General features: G+C 40.8%; 4 protein-coding genes across 9 annotated transcripts; all 4 read left to right on the top strand.

Annotated features, from left to right (window-relative positions):
* The first annotated feature begins 446 nt into the window (after positions 1 to 446).
* LOC117745808 (transmembrane protein 100-like) lies at positions 447 to 3,017 on the top strand. The gene is made up of 2 exons (XM_034554351.1): positions 447 to 840; positions 3,001 to 3,017. The coding sequence occupies exons 1-2, from the start codon at positions 447 to 449 to the stop codon at positions 3,015 to 3,017; spliced, it is 411 nt and encodes a 136-aa protein (XP_034410242.1).
* On the top strand, positions 2,679 to 12,894 carry si:dkey-17m8.1 (C-Jun-amino-terminal kinase-interacting protein 4). Of its 3 annotated transcripts, none has more exons than XM_034553178.1 (28): positions 2,679 to 2,836; positions 3,963 to 4,367; positions 4,479 to 4,673; positions 4,785 to 4,905; positions 5,030 to 5,100; positions 5,227 to 5,291; positions 5,729 to 5,786; positions 5,887 to 6,056; positions 6,201 to 6,469; positions 6,821 to 6,878; positions 7,094 to 7,246; positions 7,402 to 7,444; positions 7,564 to 7,691; positions 7,857 to 7,910; positions 8,472 to 8,612; positions 8,757 to 8,853; positions 9,049 to 9,135; positions 9,237 to 9,284; positions 9,426 to 9,567; positions 9,700 to 9,742; positions 9,869 to 9,949; positions 10,088 to 10,155; positions 10,289 to 10,437; positions 10,611 to 10,782; positions 11,214 to 11,327; positions 11,406 to 11,504; positions 11,657 to 11,746; positions 11,902 to 12,894. In XM_034553178.1, the coding sequence occupies exons 2-28, from the start codon at positions 4,269 to 4,271 to the stop codon at positions 12,018 to 12,020; spliced, it is 2,934 nt and encodes a 977-aa protein (XP_034409069.1). In that variant the 5' UTR covers positions 2,679 to 2,836; positions 3,963 to 4,268; the 3' UTR covers positions 12,021 to 12,894. The 3 variants fall into 3 exon arrangements, with proteins under 3 accessions (XP_034409069.1, XP_034409067.1, XP_034409068.1); XM_034553176.1 differs by having other exon boundaries at positions 2,680 to 2,836; positions 8,730 to 8,853; XM_034553177.1 differs by lacking the exon at positions 2,679 to 2,836 and adding an exon at positions 2,841 to 2,935 and having other exon boundaries at positions 8,730 to 8,853.
* A 1,412-nt stretch (positions 12,895 to 14,306) lies between these two features.
* Positions 14,307 to 18,445, top strand: LOC117745108 (coiled-coil domain-containing protein 106-like). Its single transcript, XM_034553179.1, has 8 exons — positions 14,307 to 14,455; positions 14,930 to 14,999; positions 15,089 to 15,187; positions 15,296 to 15,517; positions 15,640 to 15,696; positions 15,860 to 16,141; positions 16,253 to 16,420; positions 16,532 to 18,445. The coding sequence occupies exons 2-8, from the start codon at positions 14,930 to 14,932 to the stop codon at positions 16,846 to 16,848; spliced, it is 1,215 nt and encodes a 404-aa protein (XP_034409070.1). The 5' UTR covers positions 14,307 to 14,455; the 3' UTR covers positions 16,849 to 18,445.
* Positions 18,446 to 19,239: 794 nt separating this feature from the next.
* On the top strand, positions 19,240 to 26,704 carry u2af2a (U2 small nuclear RNA auxiliary factor 2a). 4 transcript variants are annotated; one of them, XM_034553317.1, is made up of 12 exons: positions 19,240 to 19,848; positions 20,728 to 20,872; positions 22,011 to 22,046; positions 22,342 to 22,448; positions 22,589 to 22,740; positions 22,896 to 23,012; positions 23,106 to 23,262; positions 23,388 to 23,467; positions 23,834 to 23,956; positions 24,056 to 24,142; positions 24,920 to 25,168; positions 25,279 to 26,704. In XM_034553317.1, exons 1-12 carry the CDS (start codon positions 19,800 to 19,802, stop codon positions 25,411 to 25,413), a joined length of 1,437 nt encoding a protein of 478 aa, XP_034409208.1. In that variant the 5' UTR covers positions 19,240 to 19,799; the 3' UTR covers positions 25,414 to 26,704. The 4 variants fall into 4 exon arrangements, with proteins under 4 accessions (XP_034409208.1, XP_034409211.1, XP_034409210.1 ...); XM_034553318.1 differs by having other exon boundaries at positions 19,244 to 19,848; positions 23,106 to 23,244; XM_034553320.1 differs by lacking the exon at positions 22,011 to 22,046 and having other exon boundaries at positions 23,106 to 23,244; positions 25,279 to 25,413.
* The last annotated feature ends 398 nt before the right edge of the window (positions 26,705 to 27,102 follow it).

The following is a 27,102-nucleotide window of genomic DNA, read 5'->3' as shown; positions in this document are numbered from 1 at the left end:
AATTTTTGAACAAATAATTTCTCTAATATTTTAGAAGATTGAGGTAGATCAAATTGAGGAAGATCACATATTATTATTATTCTATATTTTCAAAACCCAGCCAACCATTGTTCACACCTTATTTAAAATTGTTGTGGAGCTCCGGAAGTTTCCAAAGATAATAAATGTATGAGGTAATCTTTTGGTAACCGTGTAAATGATGTTAAATACATTGACATCGTTTGAATATTTTACTCGGTGTAAACATCAAGTAGCTTCAATGAAGAGTTGGAACTAGGGATGAGATAATTTTCCAATCTTTAATCAGGTGAAATGAAATGTGATGTCACGTGTATTTTAATCAGGACTATGTGTCGTGTTGTAGGTTTAAGAAAGAAGAAGAAGCTGCAAGAAAAAACCTGTTTGACCATCTGACAAAGAAATAAAAAGCAACCATGACATCCAAGATGAATACGCTTGACCCTTCGACTCTATCGGATGTCACTTCTACTGTCACCTACGACCCTAAATCTGAGACAGTGACCTTACCGGGAGGGGTCGTCTCGGTGGCGGGCATCACCGTGGTGACCGGGGGTGTTGAGCTGTCTTGTGGATCCTGTATGCTGGCCTTTGGTTTCTGGGGAACTCTCATCGGCTTCAGTTGTGTCGCTGTGGGTCTGTGGGACCAACTGAACCAGTCTCAAGGAAGAATCTCTCACTTACTGGGACTGGGATTCGTGATTCTGACCATCAGTTTTGTGGTGGTGGGAAGTGTGGTGGCATTTCACCTCCTGACGAAGAAGAAGAGAGCGACGTCCAGAGAGCAGCGAGAGGACGGAAAAGAAGTTCTTGTAGAGAGTGGTAGGGTAATTAAAAAAGTCACAGTATAAAGAAGAACTATTGACAGAGGATAAGAGAAACGTGTGAAATGTCTCCATCAAATAAAATAGACTGTTCTGTAACCAATAAAGTCATACTGGGCAGGAAAAAACATCCAGTTTTTTTTTATAACATTCACTCCTGCTTCTCCCTTTATCTTTTGATCTCAATTATGTAGAAATGCTTTTTTGGTCTCCAGGATATATCAACAGCTATATATTTACTAGTTAATTGGACTATCAAGATCTTATAAGAAATATGACCAGTGTATATGTTTTGTTGTGTATAATTTGTTGCATTGATATAGATTGAACTACCCAGCAGTATATAATGTAGTTAGAGAGGCGTCATATTGCTGCCTGAAGAACATTTGATTCATTTTTACTTTATTTACTTTACGTCTACTTAAGTGAAATAATGAATACAGGACGATTGCTTGTAGTCTTTTAGATATTTAGGTATTGTTGTACCCTTCCACCGCTGCCTACCACAGTTCATGCTCATGATGCATGTACTGTATTTTATTTTGTTCTCAGAACTATATATTGTATAGACAGACCATGTCGTTTATAAATGGACTACATGTAAAATGTGTTTGTTTGTACGTGTGAAAATAATACTAAACACAAAAAGTATTCTACTACTGTATCATATAAATAATCATATTACACATGTATTCTATCACTGTATTATGGAATCTTTTGAGTGTACAACCTACTTTATGCGTGATGGAGCAGCAGTGATACTGCTCTTCAGGAGTGCTTAGTTAACCTTGGTGAGATTAAAAAGATAACAAGGTATATGTTTCAAATAAGACAGCAGATAGAAAATCCTGCTAATCGATCGATCCACACCAGCAGTTGTTACCAGGATTTTGAACTTCTGTTGTCGCTACTCGTTATACGGCTCTGCTCATAAACCTGACATTGTTCGAGTTACCTCTTTGGATTGCTTTCTTAATTTTGTTGTACTTGGTAAAAGTCACAGACTGTGTATAAGAATGCAAACTGCCCCTTTAATAAAACTAACGGTCATGATGGATATGGAAGATGTGTCATTATGCTCTGTAATGAATGCAATGCAGAGAGGGGATATATTAAGAAGTAAGGTTCAGAGAAGCAGGTCAGGGTCGTATCTTAAAGGGCTACTACGTGCATGTCAACCATGGATGTATAAAGAGAACATAACAGAAAGCAACAACATCAACAACAACAACAACAAAAAACAAAAGGCTGAAGAAAGAAGAAGAGGACCAAGGAGTGTGAAACGTGTTACCTCCATCTGCTGGACAACGAACTGTATCTGTTCATGACATGATTTACAGTCGGCCGACATGTTGGTGTCTCCTGTCACTCACTGGATGAAACATAGTAACTACCTTTGTCCGAGCGGTTTTCATAATGAATATTGCACAGGACATTTTATTTGTAATAATAACACAGAGTTTTGTAAGGATGTCGCTATTACTAAATTGCCTCCTTGCATTAACATTACACCTGGATCCCTGCACCTTTAAAAGCAGCGTTTCACAATGCAAACCTTGTTGACTTTCTGATACCACTCTTATCACTTGGAGCACCACGGGATCAGAGACGAGCTACTTCTCCGGTATGTGAACTATTTCGACAGGTATCCGACTTGGATTGCGTTCCTCCGGTCACCTGACAGCCCGCTGCAAACCTCCGTGGTCACGTGTCATCGTTCAAGTTTCAGGAAACTTTTTTTTTTTTCGCCTTCTGAAAACAGAAAACTGCCCACGTCCCGCCTCTTCTTCCCGACTACTGGTTACCGCAGACAATGACGGCGCTCTGATTGGCCGGTTCCGGGGACCCGTGGCTGTACGTCAGACTCAAACAACAACCCCTTTTTAAAACTGGTTTATGTGTAATTGATATCGTGCCCGAAGGAAAAAAACAGCTGGAAATGTCAGTATTTTCGGGGCTGTGAAATGAAAGTCACAGAGGACTCAGTCGTAAAGGTGAGTGTGTGAAGCGGCAGCCGAGCGCGCGACGACTGGGTTCGTTCTTCGGTCAAGTTACAACTTTGTATGTCAGCTTGCTACCAAAGATCTGCCAAGGTGTCTACTGTCAGTCTCGTTACGTATTTATACAGTATGCCACTTCATGTGTTTCGTTTCCGCAGGTCTGTATTCTTCTTAGCTCACCACGGAGGCTCCGTTGGTTAAGTTTCGACCCATTCAACGTGTCGCGGGTTCGAGGCTGTTTGCGGGTTTACTTGCAAACGGACACTGAGCTTTTTGTGGGAAATGTAATTTCCTTTACACATGCCAAACAACTCGTTTGGGTTGTCTCTCCTGTGCTGGACATGAGGTCCTTCTGAGAAATGCGTAGATATTTTTAAGAAAATGTGCCTTGTGTCTTTATTCTTTAACTAGATTAAAGTTTATTAGCGGGACTCTAAAACCAAACGATGTTTTAAGAACCATACATGAGCTGCATGCGAGTTGCCAGCTCATGCAAGCTGTCAGGAAATAGTAATAATGGTAAAACAATATCCATCACAATTTCCTGTAGCTGAGGGTCAGAATTGTTCACGCTGTTGACATTGAAAAAACAACTAATTGATCCAATAAGTGACAAAAATAATTGGACAAACAGTTAAACAATATATTCAGTTTATAATTACATAAAACAAAATAAAGTAGGAAATCTTCTCAACTGAGAAGCTGAAACTGCAATGTTCATTTTCGCTTGAAATGATATTTCCATGTATTCAACCCATATAAATACATACAACTAATTTGTGTCTGCCCTTGAAAATGGCGACTTTAAAGAGAAATCCATGTGTGCAATCCTGATTACGTTAATGATCTTAAATGGATATCTTTTTAGTGTAACACCAACCATTTCAATTTCATCCTTACTGAGCAGATGCTGTTAAACAAACTGCATTAGTCACAGATTATAATAGCAGATAAGCTCATGGCCACGTTGAACTATTTATAAGCTGATGGTAATTAGGGGGGAAATGCATGCCTAAACTTGCAATAAAATCAGGTGACTGACCTTTTGCAATCAAACTTTGCTGCAGTGTAGGAGAGATTAATGATCATTTTAATTATATTCTCTTCTTTTCTTTCCCAGGATGGACTCTAAAACGCCCCCCTGACATCAGATAAACATTACAGTACAGTGACGACTAGTTGAGTGCAGTCTAAGATCATGCTGCCTTTGTCAATGATAAATGAAGCATAAAGTTGTGAATGATGGGTGGTGCTGGTGTTCGCAGACATGTTAGAAAGCCAGATAAAGTAGTTGGAGTAGGTGGTGAGGAAGTGTAGTCAGAAGAGCAACAGAATCGGCTTAAAGAGTTGTACAGTATTTTACCTTCTGTGTAGAGTTGAGAAACACGTTTAGACCATTAATAGGGGTAATAAAGATAGTTGGCTGATGGAGTACAGTGAGAGAGTGCTTTGTGGGACAGGGGAGGTGGAGCTGGACCCCAACGTTGTGAGTGAAGAGGCAGGAAAACTGTATTCAGAGCTACAGGTAAATCAGCTCCTTTCCAGTTACATGTCCCTTCTATACTATTTATTGTTTTAAAAAAACACGCCATGTTTCTTCTGAATGGTTTCCCACTCTGCTGCTTTGCCCCACCAGAGAGTTATTGAGAACCATGGTGAAGGTGTGGTGGAGTCGCTGGTACCCATCTTTGTGTGGGTCCTGGAGGCGCTGGCCACCTGCAAAGCCCAGCTGAGAGACCGGGAGGTGGAGGCGGAGAGAGAGAAAGCTGAGCGGGAAGAGCTGCTGGAGAGATACAAAGCAGAGAAAGCACTCAGGAAAGAAAGTCAAGAGGTGGGGATTGATGAAAGTGGGATACAAGGTTTTAGGTTAAGTGTTTTTAAAAGCGGTGAAAGTCGGCCGTTGCCTGTGCTCAAAGCTGTTAAAGCGTGTTGTTTTCTTCAGAGGTATCTGGAGCTGGATGACCAAATTGAACAAGAAAGGAGAGCCATGAGGGGGAGGGAAACGGAGAGAGAGCGGCGAGGGAGAGAGCTGGAGAAGAAAGCAAGGGAGCAGGCTGATCATTGTGAGTATTTGAATGCTAACGGTGTGATCTTTCTTGTGCATGTCATGACTAAATACATTTTAAATCTGGCTGATGAAGAGCTACAGCCTCCACAACGTTTTCAGTCATCGTTTTCTTCTTGCAGTGATGGCCTTGGAGGACCAGAAGGCAAATCTGAGTAGAGAACTGAGCACACTGAGGCAAACTCACAACAAGGTCAGATAATGCTGTTTAGTCTCTTGTATCACCACACAGTGACTTATTAAACACATTGTTTATATATTTAGAAGACTTTTGGTCATTAATGTATTTCTTACATATCACTGATGCTTTCTCCTTTAGCTGGCTTACACATATCGGGACGTTTTGGAAAAGAGAAAAGATTCTGAAAGAGATTCTCCTTTAAGGTTATTATCATTCAACACTCCTTTATTTAAAGTCATTGTTTATACTGCAGAAAGTTTCACAAAGAAAGGCTCTAAGATGGCAGTTTGAGACCATTTTACAAATGTAAATTAAGTTTATCTTTTTAGTCACACCTGTGAACACACTAGTAAATTGTCCATGTTTTATTGTTATTAAATGAGACTTTTGTGGAAAGGGTTAGCAAGAAAGCTATAATTTCAACTTTTGAATTAAGTCTTAAAAAATCTATTTAGTTGGAATTTTCTAACTGATATACCAATTGTTGCTGTGTATTAATCAAATATCACAGGCTATAATTTAATAATGGCAACAGTTCTGCATGAAAATGTTGCAAAATGTAGCATAAAAAGTAGCATAAATTGATAAAGTTCATTCAGTTGACTTTTCTTTACTTTGTCACACTGCATGTTGCGTTTAGGAATCAGGGTCTCAAGAATAATGATTTTCCATCCAACCAAGTCAGTATGAATGAAAAGGTAAACATATTCTGATCCTACACATACAACTATATTTTGAATTCATTTTCATACAACATTTGGGAAGAGAAATATCTTTTGTTTCCTCCTTTTGTTGCAGATGATACAAAGACCATATTCACATTCTGGTCCCCCCAGTTTGGAAGATCTAGTGGCCAAGAAACAAAAGGCAATTGACATTGCTGTAAATCCCACCGCAGATAGATTTATCAATGACATCATAAGCTCCACACCTGAGCTGAAGCAATTTCATGGCAGTGGAATTATAAGGTAATAATATGAAACCATAAACTTGTGAATTGCAGATGTCAGTGAAACGAATGTGTAACCACGAACTGAACCCTAGTTCTCTTGAGCTCATGTTCACACAGAGCAAACATTCACACAGTTTTCTTTCACTTGTATCTTCATCAGCACCCCAGTTAGATCGACCCCGAAAAATCCGCCGGAAGATGAGTCGGAGATCAGCGTGGAGGAGGAGATGAGGGAGGTGGAGGAGAGGGAGTGCCAAGGAGAAGAGGTGCAAGGTGGAGAGAAGCAGGAAAAGGTTAAGGAGGAAGTGGAGGTGGAGGAAGATGATTGTATGGAGTACAAGCTGCGCAACAATGACTCTGTGTTCTCCGAGCTGTCCGACCTGAGTCTGGATTACTTGGAGAGTGTCGACCGAGGGGCCAGTGTGAGAGGTAAATAAAATAAAAAAACGTTTAAAGAGCTTTTATCACAAACATGGTTGAGGTGCTTCTGCTTCATCCTAACAAAACAATAAACTGCCTGGGAATTACACAGTTATCATTTTGTATAAACACTGAGTGATGTTCTATAATGATTGAAGCACAGAGCAAGTGATCACAGATATCAGAGGTGACTATTTAAACGGTTCTCTGGCCTTAAGTTTCATAAAGCATTACTTCCTCTTTTTTTTTTTATATATCACATCCATTTCATTTAGTTATTTCATCTTGGATGTGAAGTAAATATGAATACCAGTTATTATCACCATTTATCTCTCCGCGTGTTTTCTTTTTTCTGTGTAGGCAGTGCAGACCAGTTTGAGGAGATTCTTTCTCAGTATGAGGAACTGAAAGTCAACCAGTAAGTCCTATATTTAATTTCTCTGACCTTGCTGTGACTGATCTAATGTGCAGGGGACCTTCCCAACACCTGGGCTTCTTTCTTCAGTACAAACACATTAATAAGAGCAGAAAATGTTATTGTCACTAATGTTCGACCTGTTTTCTCTCTTTACCAAAGTGATTGTCTTCATCATCTTAGATGGCTGATCATTCGATGTGTTTTGATTCTATCAGGGAGTCAGTAGACGCTGCCCGTAAGGCGCTGATATCCCGGGTCGTAGAGCTCACTGATGACCGTTCAGCTCTTCAACTGGAGGGGACCTCTCTTCAAGGAACCGCCTCACGATTAGAGGGCCGGGTGAAGGAGAAGGAGGAGGAAATTAAGAGGTGGAGAAAATGGTTATGTCTGTTCATTCTTAAACCTCTCGAAAGGAATATTGCATTTATTTTTGTTATCGTAATTATGATATTATCATATTTTATAATACTATGTACTGCCGTTACAATAACTCTGTGCTTTGTGTGCACTATTTTTTTCCTAGACTTCGGAAAGAACTGGAAGCGTGCCAGTCTGAGGATCCTGATGTGAGTCATTTTCAAATCTACTGTATCACTCAGCAATTACATCATAGCTGCAAAGTGAGCATATGATGTATGAAACTGATGCAGACACTCCATTAAATAGCATAAATCTTTCCATTCAGGCCTCTCTACCCACATGCATGCGCAACTTCTCTCGCTCTGAAATGGCCCGTGTGGTCATGGAGAAGAACCAATACAAGCAGCGTCTGCTTGAGCTGCAGGAAGCTGTGAGACGTAGTCAGACACTCCGGTAACTATGCTACTGAATCCAACATAGTTGTTTGTACATATGTTTTTGTAACGTTGATGTCCGTTCCAATAGAACGATTAGTTTAAAACGAGAACAATTGTGTCCCCGGTTCTTAATCTCCAACCTGATTTTGCGTTTTTTTCTTTCTTTCCCTTTCTTTTTCAGAGCAACACAGGATGAGAAGTTAACAGAAGACAAAAGGTCAAGTGTTTGGAGAAAGTAAGTGTTTTTGTAGTGATTTGACATTACACTGCATCCTCTCAATTTTCAGTGAAGTTTATATCCTCGTAACACACTGCTGAGAAACATGCATGTGCTACTGTAGGATAAAGCATGCAGTAAAACGTCCTTGAATACCTTAAATAAAACTAATAACAAAGGACACAATAAACAATTGGGTAATGCCAAGATGGGATTTTTTGCCAGATTGCCCTCTGTTGATAAAGCAACCTGTTGTCAACAAACACAGTAAAATATGAATCACAAAAACAGTGGGAATGTAGCTCAGGGTTCATTTGGTTCCAAGTACTTGAATACACAGACGTTGGTGTTTTCGGATCCTGTTTGAACAGGTAAACAATGTCAGCTGAGCAACACGTGCCTGAAAGGGAAGAATCGTTGCTGTTTTTGGATTCATACTGAATCTGTCTGTAGAGGTACACACAGAGCGAAATAAACAGGCGTGCTCCTTAATTGCATGTTTGGCAACTGCTGTAGTCAGACAGTTTATGGTCTTTATAAAATATCGCACATTTTTCTTTTTTTTCTTTTTCTTTTAAGGTTCAACCGCTTGTTTGGCCTGTCCAAGGTATCTCTAATCCCACCCTCTGCCTCTGCATTCGCCATGCCAACTTCTCCATCACTCACTCGCTCTCCTCTGGGGCCTCCACAACTACCGGCGATCAGTCAAGCTCATGCTGAGTAAGCTTATGTTTCTGGTCATGCCACTCTCGCATACGCTGTTCCATTTACAGCATTATTTGCAACAAAATGTCATCATTATGAACGGCTGATTAACAGCAGAAGCATTCTCTCTAGATCTGCTGCTCTCTCTCCTCGTGTCAGGAGGCGAGAACTCTACAGAGAAATCCGCTCGCACATCTGGGGATCACTTGGAAAACGGCAGATACACGGTTGGAGCACACCGCTGGCAAACACACAGGTAGAAACACACTCATGGGTCCATGGAAATGCAGCAGTCTGAGAGGGAGTGTAAAAGAGTACATGATTTAAAAAATGAGCTACCATACAGCATTTATTTGAACTCAACCAATGAGTACAAAGTGTTTAACATACCCGGATCCGTACATTTCCACAATCCCAACAAAATCCTGGGGATTCACTGTCATCATTGTAGGAATCCCATGAACCTGTGCCAGAGCCGAAGGACGTGCCTGTTCTAATGCAACTCCGACTGCTGGATCAAAGGGACTCCACAGCCAAGGTAGATCTTTTCACTGCTAATCTCTTTAAATCCAGAACCTAGGAGCCTTATTAAACCTCTGGTGCATTTAAATGTGGGCCTTCACTTATTTTTCTCTTCAGCTGAACTGTGCGGTTGCAGTCACACCTGAGATGTCAGGAGAGGCCACAGTAAGTCTGTCATTATCCTGCTTAAATAACAACTGCAGTCATACTCTAATCACTATGTACAAAGCCATCCACGCATAACTAACACTGCCCATGGACACAACACTCATCTTTCCAAACTCCATATCCGTCCTTCTCTGCCAGTGTTCTGTGTGGGTCGTTTCTGGCCCTGTCTCCTGCAGTGATATTACTGTGATCGATCCAGCACGGTCCAACACAGTACTGGATCAGTTCTACCTCCCTCCCACAGCTCCTGCTCTCTGCATCTGTGCTGTACCTCCTATAGGTCAGTGCCAGTACAATGGGTTGCAGCAGCTGCCTACAGACAACTTATCTAATGTATACTGTACTTGTAATATCCCCTCATACCAAACTGATCGCTGCTCACTTCCTGTCCTTTCTGGTCTTGTTATGTCAGGTGACACTGCAGGAACTGTGTGGATAGGAACTCAGGAAGGAAGGTAGTGTGTGCTGAATAAACATGCTCTCTTCAATAAATACAACTCTCTCAGTAACATGGATGTTGGCAAAGCACTCCAACCCTCTCTTTGTGTCCTCTTCCTTCTCCCACTGTCTCTCTCTCACAGTATACTGGTACACTCGGCCTCTGCTGGCAGGAGGCGCTGTCTGCAGTCGGTTTCTCTCTCAGAAGGTGTTCATTCGCTCCAGTGAGTTCTGGCCGCGCCTTTTAACACATTTGTGTTCATATTTAAGTATTAGCATAATGTTAGTTTGAGTTATGTTCGTGTCTTTGTTAAGATTTTTATTTATTTTTTTAAATAAGCTGCCTTTTGTTTTGCTGACAGGTATTCCCAGGATCAAGTCATAGCTGGTTTAGCTGATGGGACTTTAGCATTTTTCTCACACAGTTCAGGTAATGTTTTTATGTTTCCTCTTCATGCTAAAATCTGACTGTCTCGATGGATCGACCTCTTCCTTTAGCATTCTTGGCCAAAATTGATGCTCAGTGGTGTAAATAATGAATCGACGAGTGCTGTGTTTGACAGGCGGCTGGAATCTACAGTCGCACTCGGTGATGCCTCTTGGATCAAACCCTTTGCAGCCCATCCGTTGCTGCCTCGCAAAAGGCGGCCGCTTGTGGGTGGGATACTGGAACAAAGTCCATGTGGTGGACGTTGTCAGCAAGAAGCTTGAGGTAAGCAACAGCAGAGGTACCTTTCATGCTTTGGTCTCATGTTCACATTGTTGTTAACCCAACCCTCATTATTCCTTATATATATATATATATATATATATATATATATATATATATATATATATATATATATATATATATATATATATATATATATATATTTGCCGTTACAGCAAACCTTCTCAGTCTCTGAACGCAGTGAGCAGCAGGTTCGTTTCCTGTGTGCTGGTGGAAGTGGTGTTTGGACATCCTGCCGACTTGACCCGATGCTCCGACTGTTTGACTGGTCCACAGGACGGCCGCTACAGGAAGTTGATTTCACTATTTTGGTCACTAAAACATTAGGTGCTTGTATTTCTTGCAAATTAATATATTTACTGTACAGTGTGCCCATCTATTAGCTCGGCAATCTACTGAAATTTAAAGCATAGCGTAATACTTTTGTTTTCCTGTTCTTCATGTTCATACTAAGGAAATACATTTCAACCTGTGATATTTTGTTTTCATATGTTATGCAGTTAAATATTTTTGCAATCTTTGTAGCTTTAACGGTATGTGCCAATTCCTCTTAATCAATCTGACTTTATAAAGAGCAGTTATTGTTACAACCAGGAGGATAATACGGCTGTAAAAAGGCTACAAACACTGGATTAATTAAGTGATTATGCCATATCTGAATTAAAAAAATAAAATCAACACATTTGGTTTTGCCAGGCAACTTTGAGCTTGACGTCGTTCCTGCAGCTCAGCTAACATGCTTCTGTCTCCCGCTGTAGGCCAGGCCTTCCTGACACTCTCACCTCTCCAGATCTCGTCTCTCACAGTCATCTCTGGCCGTCTGTGGGTGGGCACAGGAGGGGGGGCCATTTTCTCCATCCCATTATCCATAAGTGAGTTTAATTTAGATTGATTGTACTTGAATTGTTGAGCTCTATCTAACATGACCTATACCGATTGACTGTCTACAGCATCAGAGGCTGTTTCCATCCCATATTGCTCCATTTCATCAGCCCAGCTGTGTTACCATGGACATAGACAAGCTGTCAGGTTCATCATTGCTGCACCTGGTAAAGATCTGATTGTTTTGAACCAAACACACTAAACATTTAAATAATAATAATATATATATATATATATATATATATATATATATATTAGAGATCCTTCAGAGTGTGCTTCTATGCAGTGTCTGTGTTGTAGTGAAGTCTTTGCCCAACAGGTTGTTTGATCGTCTCCCCTGGCAGCAGCAATGTCACTTCCTCTCAGATTGTCCTCAGTGGAGGAGAGGGCTACATCAACTTACGAATTGGTGAGTTGAAGAAACATATCATTGTTGTTTCAAATTGTTTAAAAACGGTGATGCATCGGATCAGCGTTTCCTGCTGCATGTTGCATTTACCTACTTGTTTAGTCAGTAGATAAACTGTCGTTCTTATAGTACCGAACAGCTGTACACTTTTTCAGGAGACGATGCAAATGAGGGATCTGTTGAGTTGTCCCAAACGACACCTCAGCGGTCTGAACGCAGTCACATGATCATCTGGCAGAATCCCACCCCCTCTGTGCCGAGCCCTGCCCTCTGACATTGATCATCTCCTAGTTCTGTCCTTTTTGGAGTGAGATGAAGACGGAGCGGTCATGTACTGCACATCAGCAAAACTAGAGACAACATTGGAATTGGTGCTTTCAAGGAATGTGTTTTACATATAAATAAGGTTTAATTCTTGTTTACCTCATTCATTTTTGAACATCTATCTTTTTACTGGAGTTTTCTGATGGATGATGATGCCTTACTGTTTGCCTTCATCTAACTTCATATAATATCTGGTCAGTAATTCAGCTGCGTGATAGTTAATAGTTCTTTGCACTAACAAAGTATTCAGTTTCACTGACATACAGCTTATCATTCCTCCCAGGGGGCACCAGGTGTTTCTGTCCAATATCTTTTGATCATAACGTTTAACTTTATAATGTGGCTGCTCTTGAAGCTGTTGTGTACATACTTTGTTGTGAACTGGAAACAGGTATTGATCTTCTCTCACTGTACAACACAGACGATTAGACACTCCCTATCTCCTGATGTGGGATAATTTATATTGATTGTGATGTTGTTGTGTTTTATTTCTTTTCAAATTCTTCCCCTTCACGTTGCATATGGTGTAACTACAAACAGCACATTTTGAATGTGCCTGTATAAGAAATGTGTGATATCCCATCTTCTAAATGAACAACTTTTGTGCTTGTCGTCAGAAATTATTTATTTTCTCTATCAATTATCTGCCTAATGTATTTGGATGTCTATATTTGTTTTATGTTTTAATTTTTGTAAATTAAGGGAGTTTGTGCACTCATTGGGTCTCCTTATACTTTTTGGAAAGTAAATTAAGACTTGAGTATTTGTTGACGTTCAACTTGTGCAAAAAGTATTATTGTCATTAAAATGTTTTAAATGGTTAATGTAGTAACTTTCATTCTGAGTAACTTTGCCTTTTAACAAAATAAAATGTTAGGTCAGCAGATGAATGAACAAGAAAACAAATTAAAACAGCAGATTCATCTTTTTAATCTTCATATATTGAAATGTAGCCTTGCAACCCTGAGTGTAGTACACATAAAACTACTCAAGCAGATTTAAATTATCCCAGTTTTCGTGATGAAGACCAACAATTTAACAGCACTCCTTTGCCTAAGGCAGTTTGGCCTGCGACCTGGTTAAAACAGGTCTTTGTGTAATAGTCCAACAGTCAGTCGGTTAGTTTGCATCTTTGCGCCACACTTCCTATGTCGGGCTACTGTGAGTCCGGGGGAGCCGTATTCTGCGGCTCACAGAGCGGGCAAGGCGGTCCATAGCTCCATCGACAGTTCTCCCAAAAGCCTTGCTGGAGGTCAGACCCTCAATATTGCCGCTGTACCACATGACCCAGCCTGCCAGTGACATTACTACCAGAAGAGCTCCTGAGTACACCAGCAGATCCCCAAAGTCTCTGCCTTGGATCTCCAGTGGAGCGAAGACTCCCAGTAGCAGAGATATCACTCCCAACAGGTCCATGAGCACAGCAAACACTAGGGCCAGCTTACAGTGGGACAAGCCGTCGTATTTGGGTGCCATGGCTGCACTGAAAAAGATAAGGGAGGATCTCCTGAGAAAATGTGACCTTGTCTTCAGGACATGAAAATAAAGACAGTCACAGACATATATTATTAACTAATTAATGGTATTACACTTACAATTAATAAAAGTGATAAAGTATATTTACAATACTGGCTTCTGTTCTCACACGTTTTACACTGGCCCTGCATTTACAAATGTCAAAACAGGTTCCACACCTGTTCTGTGCGTTTCAAGAGCCTTTAAATATGCAGACAAAATACACACCAGCAAAGTCAACATTTGTAAAAGTAAATCTCAAACTTACCGACGTGTCACCAGTTTGGTCGTATATAAAATTCAACGACGACTCCAATGGGAATCATACGTTTTGTCTTTTTCCGGATCGACGCTCAAAAGCCACCAGTTGACACCGAAACCTGACACCTGGCCACGTGACCTGACACCTGTTCTACCTGTCTGACGTCTCCTGCCCTGCAAGTGTGTCGACGCTGAGACTCGACGATATTACTGCACATTTTGTCCTTTTGTTGAGTTGAAGACTCATTTTTTTTTTTTTATCGATTTATCAAATAGTTACCTCAGAAAATGACCAACTGTTACTTTACTGCACGCACAATTATGATTTTTTTCAGAATGCATTATTTTCACACCTATTTAAAACGACTCATCGCTTTAAATACTGCAATGAGTTATAATACACGTTACTCGCAACGCTTCTGCAGGACCTTTTGTTCTATTACAACCGACGGTCATTACATCCGGAAATGACGCAGGAGAGCGTTAAAAAACCAGCGATAATTGTTATTGTTAGCTTGTTAGCTAGCAGACGAACTGGTGAATGGAGATATGACAGAGTAATAACGTCTTATTACATGTGCACGATTAAGTTATTACAAACGTAACGTGGTATGTACCAATTTCTGCACAATATACTGCTGGCATGGGGGTTGCAGTGATGTCTGAATGACGCAATATAACACGAAAGTGGACTGAAAGGATGGAATCGTAATTTTATATTCGCAGCTAAATTACAGCTAACGTGAAGCCGAGCTAACGCAGTGCGAAGCTGAGTGATGTCGACTCCTCACAGGGAGCACATTACCTGTCCGCTACACACTTATGTATCAGTTCACACGTGCATGGCCAGAAAGGTGAACAGGAACATCAGATGTCTGGGCTTGTTGAAAGGTGCACTGTAACGTCACCTTCAAAAAAAAAAAATATATATATATATATTTTTTTTTAAAGATAGATATTTATGTAACAAACGTTACGTTATTTGTACCATGCATTAGTGAGAAATATTCCAGCGAGTTTTTTGTGCATTTCTTTAAAACCAGTAACTAATTAACGTTTTTTGTTCGTGGTCTGGTTTATGAGATGGAAGACGGAAACAGGACTGATGCTGCTTCCACATCCAAGAGCCAGGCAGGCTCACTCCACCTGCAAAGTAAGGTGTTTTAGACCTGCAAATGCAGATGATTTTTAACCTGTAGGTCAGGCATTTAATGAACACTGTGCGTGTTTCCTCCTGTTCAGCTCCCAAAAATGAGGACGCCTATGAAATTTCCATCCCTTATGAAGAGAGCAACTTTGAGCAGCAAGGATTTTTCAATCAGAGTGATCAGAATTTTGAAGGTGAATGTTTGAACCAATATTCACTTTTACCTGTTCAATAATTATATTCTTCACACAAAGTTTCCTTGTGCAACATATTGATGATTTCCCAAACTCTGTCTTCCTCAGAGTCGCCCCCATCTGCTGCCTCGTCTCAAGTAAACAACTCATATATGGTGATCACCAACCTGCGAACCCAGCTGCAGATCTCTATGGAGAAAAACTCTTGGCTGCAGAAAAGAATTGAGGACTTGGAAGAGGAGAGGGACTTCCTCCGTTGCCAGCTGGACCGCTTCATCTTTTCCACAAAGAGCCAGGGACAGGAGCAGAGTCAGAACCAGTACAGTAACGGTGAGGACAGGGGACAGGTGTGATAATTTGAGTATAAGTTGATTATAAAACTTTTTGCAATGCAAGTCTCTCGAGATGGAAAACAATTTTTGTTTTAACTCTTTGTATTTGTCTCTCTGTAGGTTATGAATCTAGACGATTCAACTGGAGGGTAAGAAGAGAGGAAGATCGTCCCGTTGGTAAAAACAAAGATTTATGCACTTAACTGCTAAACTAAAAATAGTTAAATATAGTTGTAGCTTAATATAGTTGTGCTTAAATGTAGCATGTTCATAGTTTACTGTATTACACATTTATTCCATCTAGAATTACAGATTCTCAACACCTTTTTCCTCTTCATAGAGCAACAGAAGTCAGAGGCTCAGCATTTCCCCTCACGTCAGTTTATCCAGCGAAGGCCCGGCCCCCCAACAATGGTGCCTTCCAAAAACCATGTGTCCAATCCACTAACCAATCAGCTTGCCTCTATAAATGCTTTGTTCAACTCTACACAATCCCAGGCCCTCTTGCAAGGCCATAGTCATAGTACTCCCAATACCACAGCCAGTGGCAGCAGTGGCAACAGCAATAGTGCTACAAGGTCATCCATGAATGAAATGAGTGGGCACAGCAACATAGGTCCAGGTAATATAAACGACACAAACCCATCACCTTAATTGATCTAATTCTTGTGGGTGAAAATGTTTCCTGTGGCTTTTATCTCTTAAATCTTACATTTTTTTATGTTCTCATCAGATCCACTTTCACTCTTGGGAGAATCTGATGAGTACTTGGAGCAGGAAGGCTACCTCGAGGAAGAAGAAATGATATCAGGGGAAGATTTACTGCAAGACACCATTAACAACAACAGACACCAATTGAAGAGAAGGCGGGTCTTCCGAGCTCCTAGAGAGCGGCAAAGAGGTATGGGAAGGAGAAAGATCCTGCAACAAAACTCAATATTTCTGTTTCATTAGTTAATGGACTGTCATATAACTGCTGTAGCTAACTATCTTCTACATTCTTGATCTTCAGTGAAAGATGCTGCTGGAGTGCTGTTTCGCTACAAGAAGATCCTGCTCACATACCAACGTCTGAAAAATATGTCGAAAGCCTTCCAAATCCACGGTGTGGACCGCAACACGGTGGCTTCCACCACACCCATCGCCGAGCTGCTACTAGTTGCTCCAGAGAAAGTGGCAGAGGTGGGCGAGTTTGACCCATCCAAGGAGAAGCTGCTGGACTATGCCCGGCGCTGCTACTCTGCCCTGGATGAGGAGACACTTAGCAGGGTGCAGGCCCTGAAGAAGAATAACCTGCTCCTGCCCATCTCCTACAGGTTTAGACACTGAGGAGAGAAAGACAGAAGAAGGGGATTTCTCTTTGGTAAACGGGTGGACTGGTGGTCAAGTTTGGAGAGAAGAGGGAGCTTGGTTCTGATGCAGCAGTACACCTTAGAGCACGGAGAGCATGTCTAGGGGCATGAGGAGTTCATTTGCTATCTCCTTGTCCTGGATATGGCCATGTGGGCTGGCTTCACTTTTCAAACAAATAAACATTTCACATCTCACTTTTATTATCAATATGATGTCAGTTTCTTTGATAAATACTCACTATTGTTCCAGTAATATTAAGGAAACGGGAGTTTCTGCTACATTCAGAAAGAGAAAAAACATGGTTCTCATTTCTTAAAGGGCAAAAATGCCATGTCTCTGTGATTCAGAATATGTATTAGCTATCAGGATTACTTTCCTTCAGTAATTAAATGAGTGTAACCAACCTAACTCATTCATGTTTTCGCCTAGAGACGTACATACCTTTCTTTGGCTAGTAGTTCATGAATTGATTGTCTGTGATTCCAGTTTCCGACAGTCTAAATGATTTATATACATAGCAATTATCTATCACATCATTTCTGTGTGCCATCCTAAAAATACGAGAGCTTTCTCTCACAATGTCTGTGTATGTTAAAATGATGCTGCACTTTTAAGAGATCATCATTTCCTTTTGTTTATATTGCTCTATGTGTTTTTGTTGCATTATTTTTGACATTGTCATTATATCTTTAACCATTTTCACTTGCCTTAATCACATTTTGGGGATTTCCTTGCGCTAGACATGGAACAGTTTTGGGCTACTTTCACTACCTGAACTAAGTTAGTCATTTTCATTATTTGTTGCTTTCCATTTATTTGGGTTTAAAGAGGAGAATGAGACAGATCACTGTTGGTTAAAATAACAAATATGTTTGTGATATTGTATGTGTTTGACTGGGCTCGGTTTTAACAACAATACTGCTGCATTACTCTGATGTTCCACTGAGGGTTGTACCAACCCTTTTTTTAAATTATTATCTGTACTAAAATACAGTAAGTGTCTTCTATTGCTTCTGGTATTGAGACTCTTGCTATAATGCTTTTGTGACAAAAAAATCCTTTTGTAAGAATTAACTAGCTTTGTAACTTTGTGTAACTTCTGGTTCTGTAAAAAACACTGGGCATTAATCAAACAAACCATTTTCCACTGAGAGTCACAGAATCAGCAAAAGCAACTATCTCACCAATACTCCGTGACAAATTCATGTGAAAAGAGCCCCTTGATGGTCTAGTTTGTAAAAGTTTTGTCAAAATTCATAATTTTCAAAGCAGCAGACATGTTAATCATATTGTACAATAATGCATGGTGTTTATATCAGTGCAGTGACATTATAATATCTCTCATTATAACTCTTGGCTTAGAAATTCCTTTTTGTTAAGTAAACAGATACTTCATAACTTCATTTTGACTAAAAAGCAAGCAGTGCAACTTCTAAGCAGGCTTTGCAAAAATCATACCAGGGTACAGTGTTTTAAAAAAAACCAATGTATTTGTCATATTCGTATGTCTGTATATTTATGTATCTTGACTGAAATGTGTATCTCACTGAAACAATGCCTATCATTCAACGTGTATAGTAAGTCACACATTTCATTAAGGCATTTCATTCCTTCCAAAAATGTAGATTTATTAATCTGTAAATCCAACATCACCACTCACTGGAAAAGGCTTATGATTGGGGAGTAGTTCTACCAATTTTTGTGTTTTAGACGGTCTATTGGGAGGTGCGCCAGATAGAGGCTCTCCTTTAGCCACTGGCATAATTCACATATAATCCCACACATTACATATACATACAATGATGTGCAAAAAGGATTTTACTTCTATTTCAAGCATCAAAGACCGGGCAACTACTTTATGCAGTAAATGGTCTTTCACCTAAAAGGAAAGGTTTCCTTTGAGCACTTTGTTTGTTATCTCCAATTTACTCTATTAAACAATGTAGTCATATTATATACATATTTTCATTATGGCATTAAGAGTTTGTGAATATCGTTAGTCAATTTGATTAACCCAGCTTGTGGTAACATTTATAAATTGATATATATATATATATATATATATATATATATATCAATTTATATATAATAAATAAATAAACACAAACACACTTAGGTACTTAAAAAAAGGATTTGTTCTGGACTCATCCTAAATTGACTGTCTTGACTTTGCCTTGAAACTTGACTTGCCAAATAAAACAACAACGCTTTAGCAGACAACAATGAGACCTAACTTAGCCGTTTGAAGAATAAGGAATAAGGAAGGGGATCAAGTGAAAACTTCGCTTATTCTCCAAATGTATCCCCGCAGGATATAATGCGCTTTAACGTCGTTTTTTCTATTGACCTTACCGGAAACCTGTCATTCATCAACTTCCGGTGTCACGGTACCTGGGAGACGGAGCAAAAAAAGCGGGCATACCGAAATCGTTATTGTTTTCGAAAGCCTTCTAGCATTTAAAGGCGTGTACATTTGACTCTTTGTCAGATAACTGCGCATTGTGTACCAGTGGCCGGCTGGGATTTTTTTTTGGCTCAGAAAATAGTCTAATTCATTCGACTTTCGCACTAGCTCGCGCGCTAACGGGCGCACGGTCTCACGCCAACGTCTGGAGGCCGCGCGCTCCTGGACTTTGCTACTAGCTAGCTGGTTAACATTAGCGAGCACGTTTTCTTTCTCAACGATTCAGTCTGTTACGCTGTGAATACAAAACATATAGCGGATGTGTGTGCGGCTAACGCTTGTTTGATACTCCGGTCGATAATTAGGCTGCGAGTTTAAGCGAATTTAATTGAGCCAACGTTACATCGGCGAGGCTCTTGTTTTTAAGTGTTGTGCACTTTGTCGCTAGCTTTAGCTATCTTCAGCTAGCCGCCGCCGACTGAACAACGCAGACGCTGAAAGCGTAGCAGCCGTCGACTCGGAAATGTCGGACTTCGACGAATTCGAAAGACAGCTCTCTGAAAACAAACAAGGTAATTTAACCAGTTTCACGACAATTTAAACCGATAGTGGCACGATTGATTGCAATCGCTTTCGCAAACCTGGGTACGTCTAATTACTGGATCATGGTCCGAACTAGCGTTAGTAGCCCACGCTCTTGATACACTGCGTGTGTATATATATATATATATGTATATGTGTGTATATATATGGGATGCAGTCTTACTAATGCTCGTTAGACTATACTGTCGGACCATATAGGGATAATTTCGATGAATGAAAGGCATCTGTAGTATTTGTAAATCGGCAGCTGGCCTAGTTACTACAAGGCAACGTGCATTGTTTCTTTGAGACAGGGCCAGGCTATATCATGGTAGTCACCCTGCCTGTACCAGCTGACTGACTGTGCAAGCTATCATTCATTCGTTGCAGCTGTTGCCTCCAGTGAACATTTCCAGCGTTATTTAATGTCACCTTTTTTGCTTTCAGCTTTCTCACAGCCTGTTGGTAACTGCACCAACAATAACCACTGCCCTTATCCCACAATAAGCTCTCTTTAACCCACATTAACACTCAATACACTGCTCCTAGCTAGAACACAACGTTAGTCTGAGTTGGTCAAGTTACACATTGTGATCCATAGAAATCAGTTCAAACTACATATTTGTTTAGGGCTCTATTTTACAGTGATTGGTAACTATTATATATATATAATTTTTTTTTAATTCATTCTTTAGTATCACCATATAAATTAAAGTTATTTAGGTGGCTTATTGCCTTTCTAATTTCCATCTGAGTGCACATATTACAAGAGTCTTTGACATGTATACTATGATGGTTATTAGTATCTATGAATTGCTTTGTTTTCACTGTTCCACTGAACATTTAATATGTAAGCACTGTTTCTGCAGCTGAAAGGGACAAAGAAAACCGTCACCACCGCCGGTCCTCCTCCCGCAGCCGTAGCAGAGAGAGGAAAAGGAGGAGCAGAGACAGGGACAGACGCAGCAAGGACCGTCGCGGGGACAGTAAGGACGAACGCAGACACAGGCGCACGTGAGTACCGTTTAAGGACCAAAAAATGTGAGCGCTTATGTCTCATCATATATTTTACACTACTGGCCTCGCAGTTTGTGTAATCACCACTAGGTAAAAGTCAAGCATATGCCACCACTAAAATAATATATAAACACTTTACATTTTGTTTTGCAGAGGTTTATAAACATGCACACACTTTTTAGATTTCAGTATCTCTTGAGTGTGTACAGGTACATGCATTTTTGCCACACGAGTCACCAGCATGTTTTCTCTACACCCTCTGTTCGGTCTTGGCATCCAACGTGTTGCCGACTATACTCCAAGCCCACTCCCATCACCTGTTCAACATTGTGGTGACTGTTAAGTGTAGCTATAGATCCTTATTTCGATTTTACTTTGGCTGAGCTGGACTGTCTCCACTGAGAATTGACTGCCCTTTTAGTTTATGAAATATCTTATTCACTAAGAGTTAGACTTTCATGCAGGCTATTTTGGATGATGATATTTTTATGTTCTCTGTCCTTGAGCCCTTTGTCACAGGTGCTAATGCCATTGTAGTAATTGGGCCTCAAGCTTATGGGACAACCATTTGAATACGAAAAGCAACAGCTGCTTCAATCTCTTTTCTATTCATGATGATTTAACATAGAATATCAAGACTGTCATAAATGGTTTTATTTAGTAGTGTGGAGTATGGTGTATGCCGTACTTGTCCTGAGTGACTGCTTGAATGCATTCTTAACATTTACTCTTGTAAAGCTTGTTCTTCTTCTTGATGGCTGTGAATGTGACCTCTAGCCTGACTGTTGTTTATGGTCTCTTTGCTAATTTTAAACAAGTTACTGGTGTTCACTTAATGTTGGCAGAAGATGTAACATTTGACCCCCCCCCCCCCCCTCCTCTTTCAGCTGCTACATATTTTTGAGGATATCATTTCTGCGTTCATTGCACCATTCATTGTTTGCTGTGAGGCTCAATGAATGCACCAGTTTGTCATTTGAAGATTTTGCGCTTTTTAAAAACGCACAGATTGCCAAAGGCTTGTGATGCATTTGGTGAGGTCATAGAAATACAGGTTCTAACTTTGTGCAGTTGAAATGTTGGTGAATGTCATTGATTTTCAGAGGTATGTGAAACCCTTCCAATGTCATTTCAGCTCACCAGCCCCTTTCCCCCAGGACAATGCTGGAAGGTAATAAAGCAAACCAACACAAAGTCGGTTTGGGCGTTATTGTGAAAACTGCAATTTAATGACCCGATTCTACGTAGCGTTGACTCATTATGTAAATATCTGTCTGGATTGGGTTTTCTGTCCCTTCATCATTAAGTGTACATGGTTTTGATTGATGCAACCCCCCACAAGTTACCAGATGTGTTTTTTTTAGGACCTGAGTTAACATCTGATCTAGTGCTGCTGAACTAATGAGGGCTATCTTTTACATGTGGATTGTTTTTAAAGTTAATTCACCTTCTGTTCCTCCCTGCAGTCGTTCTCCACACCGTGAGAAGAAGAAGAACAAGGTGAAGAAGTACTGGGATGTCCCTCCACCTGGGTTTGAACACATCACTCCCATGCAGTACAAAGCCATGCAAGGTAACCATCCCAGTTTCCATTTGTATTTGTTGTTGGTGCCATTTTTCTTACTGCATCAGTAATATGCACATCAAGATACTGTGTGGTTTGAATTAAAAATACAATTGGATTGATGAATGCTTCCTGTCTTTGCTCTCTAGCTGCAGGCCAGATCCCAGCCACAGCCCTTCTGCCGACCATGACTCCAGATGGCCTGGCTGTTACTCCCACTCCAGTACCTGTAGTGGGCAGCCAGATGACCCGGCAGGCCCGTCGACTCTACGTTGGCAACATACCGTTTGGCATCACAGAGGTGATGAACGGAACAGCATTTGGCTTTTGAATGGAAGCTTATAAACCTGAAAAAGATGTCTTAATGAGGCTGTGCCATCCTTGGGTTTTTACTAATTTTAATACAATCTTTAAATAACTCTGTTCCATAACCCCCCCCCCACCCTTTCTGTGCAGGAGTCAATGATGGACTTCTTCAATGCCCAGATGCGTTTGGGTGGCCTTACTCAGGCCCCTGGAAACCCCGTCCTTGCAGTACAGATAAACCAGGATAAGAATTTTGCCTTTCTTGAGGTAACATAATGGTCCCCTTTTAACATGTAATTTGTTCTCCCTGGGTGCGTCTAACAATGAAGAATGTAATAACCTCTAATTCTGTTTGTGTAGTTCCGTTCAGTGGACGAAACAACACAGGCAATGGCCTTTGATGGTATAATCTTTCAAGGCCAGAGTCTCAAGATTCGTCGTCCACACGATTACCAGCCCTTGCCGGGCATGAGCGAGAACCCCAGTGTCTATGTGCCTGGTACACAGCCAATTAATGGTTTTTAACCCTAAGTACTTGTGGCATAATTCAAGAGGTAGCATTAATACAAACGTCACAGGAGCTTGCTCTCTGTGTCGGTCTTTTATGTTTCTTACTGTTCATGGTCTTCATGTGTCCTGCAGGTGTTGTGTCTACAGTGGTACCTGACTCGGCTCACAAGCTCTTCATTGGCGGCTTGCCCAACTACCTGAACGATGACCAGGTCAGTATTTCTGCATGAAACTGATTTGCCTCCAAACTGGGCAACAGCTAATGTACCAAACTTGAACTGCACAACACATTAAGTTCTGTTCCAAAACGGTTAACGATTGGCATTACTACATTGGGCTCACTGAAGGGCCTCATATTACCTTGTCTACCGCATCCTATTTGTTGAATTATAAGTTTGTTCACACATATTTTTTTGGTTTATGTTGCAACAATGGTGCAAATACAACATAAATGATCAGAAGATTATTTGCTTTGATGCTTGCTGTGATTATAGCCCTGTCAAAAATAGCAACACTAAACTTTGAGCTGTTTGGTCACATGATCAGTGGACATTTTTTAAGTATTAATCTTGTCTCAGGTGAAGGAGCTCTTGACGTCGTTTGGGCCTCTGAAGGCCTTCAACTTGGTGAAGGACAGTGCTACTGGCTTATCTAAAGGATATGCCTTCTGTGAATATGTGGATGTCAACCTTAATGACCAGGTAGGCAATGCTACAGAAAAAAAGTTATCCAGATGACACCAAATTTCCACACTGGCTTTGGGTTTTGAAAGTATAATTAAAATCTTGAATGTTTTGCAGGCTATTGCTGGGCTGAATGGCATGCAGCTGGGAGACAAGAAGCTCCTGGTGCAGAGAGCCAGTGTGGGATCCAAGAACGCCACTCTGGTGAGTGTCCAAAGACGGGACAGATGACAGCAGGGTGGTGGGAAGCTGGTGGTCTTTGAGAGTAGACGGGGGAGACGGTTAACTCATTGGACAACCAATGGCTATAAACAGAGCCGTGTGATTCGCTGAGTCGGACAGCTAATTAATACGGTCATCCACATTTTCAATGCTTTTGGTTCAAAATATATAAATATAGTCTTACTTGGCAAAAAATTGTTTAAAAAAAAAGAAGAAAAATTATAGGCAACATTGAGGATTCATACGTTACTGATTTACCCACCAGAACATAAGTGCTGTTGCTCAACTGAGATCAGGCCCAGCATGAAAACTTATCGGGGTGTAAAGAAATGTCCATTCTATAACATATTAAACTAGAACGTCACTCAGCGTGCGGACCTCTGCCAAGGCTGTTGACCATAAGTGGGAAAAACGTCCAGTATTGGTCAACACACCTTTCTCTTGAATGATAAGATCATTCTAGTTTATCAAAACATGTTCTAACACACTGATATAGGTTAATATGGGGGGGGGGGGGGGGGGGGGGGGGGGGTAGGGTAGGGTAGGGTAGGGTAGGGTAGGGTAGGGTAGGGTAGGGTAGGGTAGGGTAGGGTAGGGTAGGGTCAGAAAGTTATTGATGTCTGACAATTTCCCACTTGTAAAACCTTTCCTGTTCAGTAATTCAGAATGACATTGAAGATGTCTTGCAGCTAGTCATAATACTTTTTTATGTAAAGTTTGCCATTGACCCTGTTCTAACTGTTCTATCTGTCCTTGCAGACAAGTATCAATCAGACCCCAGTGACGCTGCAGGTGCCGGGTATGAATAGCTCAGTGACTCAAATGGGTGGCCTGCCCACTGAGGTGCTGTGTCTGATGAACATGGTGGCCCCAGAAGAGCTGCTGGATGATGAAGAATATGAGGAGATTGTGGAGGATGTCAAGGACGAGTGCAGCAAGTACGGCCAAGTTAAGAGCATCGAGATACCTCGACCTGTGGACGGCCTGGAGGTGCCTGGGACTGGCAAGGTAGGAACTGCTGTATTTAATTCGATCATCCAGAATTTGATTAGTCTTGCGTTTGATGTCTGAGTATAAGACTGTTTTACCTAATTGTCATTTTGTTTACTCCTTTATAGATCTTTGTGGAGTTCATGTCCGTGTTTGACTCCCAGAAGGCGATGCAGGGTCTGACAGGAAGAAAGTTTGCCAACAGGGTGGTGGTGACCAAATACTGCGATCCAGATGCTTATCACCGTCGGGACTTCTGGTAGAGGAGGCATGAAGAGAAGAGGGGCGGGTGGGGGGAGGGAGGGAACATGTATTGTCCATTTTCGAATAAGCCCCCTGATTGATTTGGCAGAGCAATGTTTCAGGTAGATCTGAGAGTATCAATCATTTGACAAATGGCTTTGGTGATATCCAATGAATCATTTGAGATCTATGTGAAATGTCCAGCAGTTAAAACAATTTTTCGGAATTGGAGGATAGTGGGGAGTGTTTATATTGAGTCCATAACAGACGGGTCTAGGTTTGGTTGGTAAGAATCTAGCTGGGTGGGTGGGGAAGATTTTTTTGAGTAATGTGTGTAATAATGGGTCCAGGATGGGGTCAACAATTTTTATACTTTGTGAGACAAGGATGTCATTTTGGGTGGGAGGGGGGGGTACCCCACTTTAAGGTTTGTATTTAAACGGAGGCAGCCTGTTTTAAGTACATTAGGAAGAAGTTGCAGCCGGGAACTAACAGGACTCTTCTGATGGAGAAGAGGGATAGTGAAAACAGGAGTGTTTATTTGTGAGCGGGGGAGATGGAGAGGAAGATGAGGGCATTTTGGCTTGACCATCTAATCTAGACACACAGTAGCTGTAACATTCACTTCCGTTTGGCCACCATCATTAGAACGGTGGAGAAGTCCTAATTTTTTTGATTTTATTTTTTGATTTGAATAATCTTTTTGCGTTCCTTCCATTTTTATCAGACTACTGCCCCCCTCAGGACGATTGTTAGAGAATATGTTGTCTAATTGGACTCTTATCTAAATGTCAACTGTAATTGTTCCAATACTGTGTTTAGCTTCACTGATTTTCAGCTGTAATATCACCTTATATTCAGGCCGCAGAATAACGTGAGCTGCGGAAAAGAACATTTTCAACTACACCATTTTGAGTTCCCTTTTTCTGTAATTTTTCACACGTGCACAGCTTTTAACAAGTGAGGTTGTTTGTCTCAGCAGTTCAGTCCTGATTTAATTGGAGAAAATAATTAAAAGAATGATGTGGAGAGGCAAACATTGGTCTTTAATAGAGGATTTTTATCGTCCTTACCAAAAGGCCTTAATGTTATTACATGTCAATTTGCTAAATAAATAAATTTGGCTTCCCCCTCGACCAATGATGTCGGTACGTTAATAAATGTCACCAGCTTGTCCTTCAGCCTTGCATCACTAGTTTTCATCTATCCTCGTTTCCCAGCAGATTTGGGGTGTAAGATGTGTTGGATCCGGTTGTTTTTATGTGCAACGTCTCGCCTCTTTAATAAGACCAAATAAACACATGACTTGTATCCTTGACTCATGATGTACCGCAAGGTGAAACCAAAACCACACAACGTCTCTCCGTTCGGTCAACTTCCAGCATGATTTGTATAGAGGACAAACTAGATAATTTGATTGCGGATGGCTCGTCCACATTATATACTTAAGATGAATACTGTAATAGCTTGTTTGAGACATTTGGGCTCTCAAGAGATGAGTTTATAAATAACAGCCTACATACAAAGTTTCGGTATCGTATACCTTACTAAATTTCAACAAACTGAATTTCACATTTTAGTGTTTCGCTTTCTTGATTTTCTTATGTTGGTGAATTTTTACTAAATCTAAGAGTCTGTTACAGTCCGCTTTTCTCTCATCTCCCTCATCCTCTGCCCTAAAATCTGAAGACCACATGCTCACACTGTGC

Source organism: Cyclopterus lumpus, chromosome 16 (genome assembly GCF_009769545.1).
Source record: "Cyclopterus lumpus isolate fCycLum1 chromosome 16, fCycLum1.pri, whole genome shotgun sequence".
Lineage (NCBI taxonomy): Eukaryota > Metazoa > Chordata > Actinopteri > Perciformes > Cyclopteridae > Cyclopterus > Cyclopterus lumpus.
This window is presented reverse-complemented; position numbering and strand designations above follow the sequence as displayed.

What these genes read in the sequence shown, in the direction of transcription:
- LOC117745808 (XM_034554351.1), top strand. Translation starts at nt 447, where the DNA reads ATGAATACGCTTGACCCTTCGACTCTATCGGATGTCACTTCTACTGTC.
- u2af2a (XM_034553317.1), top strand. Translation starts at nt 19,800, where the DNA reads ATGTCGGACTTCGACGAATTCGAAAGACAGCTCTCTGAAAACAAACAA. An exon ending in GCAGTACAAAGCCATGCAAG is followed by an intron (nt 22,449 to 22,588) that starts GTAACCATCCCA and finishes TTTGCTCTCTAG; the next exon opens with CTGCAGGCCAGATCCCAGCC. An exon ending in GATCCAAGAACGCCACTCTG is followed by an intron (nt 24,143 to 24,919) that starts GTGAGTGTCCAA and finishes CTGTCCTTGCAG; the next exon opens with ACAAGTATCAATCAGACCCC.
- si:dkey-17m8.1 (XM_034553176.1), top strand. Translation starts at nt 4,269, where the DNA reads ATGGAGTACAGTGAGAGAGTGCTTTGTGGGACAGGGGAGGTGGAGCTG. An exon ending in GAAAGAGATTCTCCTTTAAG is followed by an intron (nt 5,292 to 5,728) that starts GTTATTATCATT and finishes TGTTGCGTTTAG; the next exon opens with GAATCAGGGTCTCAAGAATA. An exon ending in AAGGAGGAGGAAATTAAGAG is followed by an intron (nt 7,247 to 7,401) that starts GTGGAGAAAATG and finishes TTTTTTTCCTAG; the next exon opens with ACTTCGGAAAGAACTGGAAG.
- LOC117745108 (XM_034553179.1), top strand. Translation starts at nt 14,930, where the DNA reads ATGGAAGACGGAAACAGGACTGATGCTGCTTCCACATCCAAGAGCCAG. An exon ending in AGGCTCACTCCACCTGCAAA is followed by an intron (nt 15,000 to 15,088) that starts GTAAGGTGTTTT and finishes CCTCCTGTTCAG; the next exon opens with CTCCCAAAAATGAGGACGCC. An exon ending in TCAGAACCAGTACAGTAACG is followed by an intron (nt 15,518 to 15,639) that starts GTGAGGACAGGG and finishes GTCTCTCTGTAG; the next exon opens with GTTATGAATCTAGACGATTC.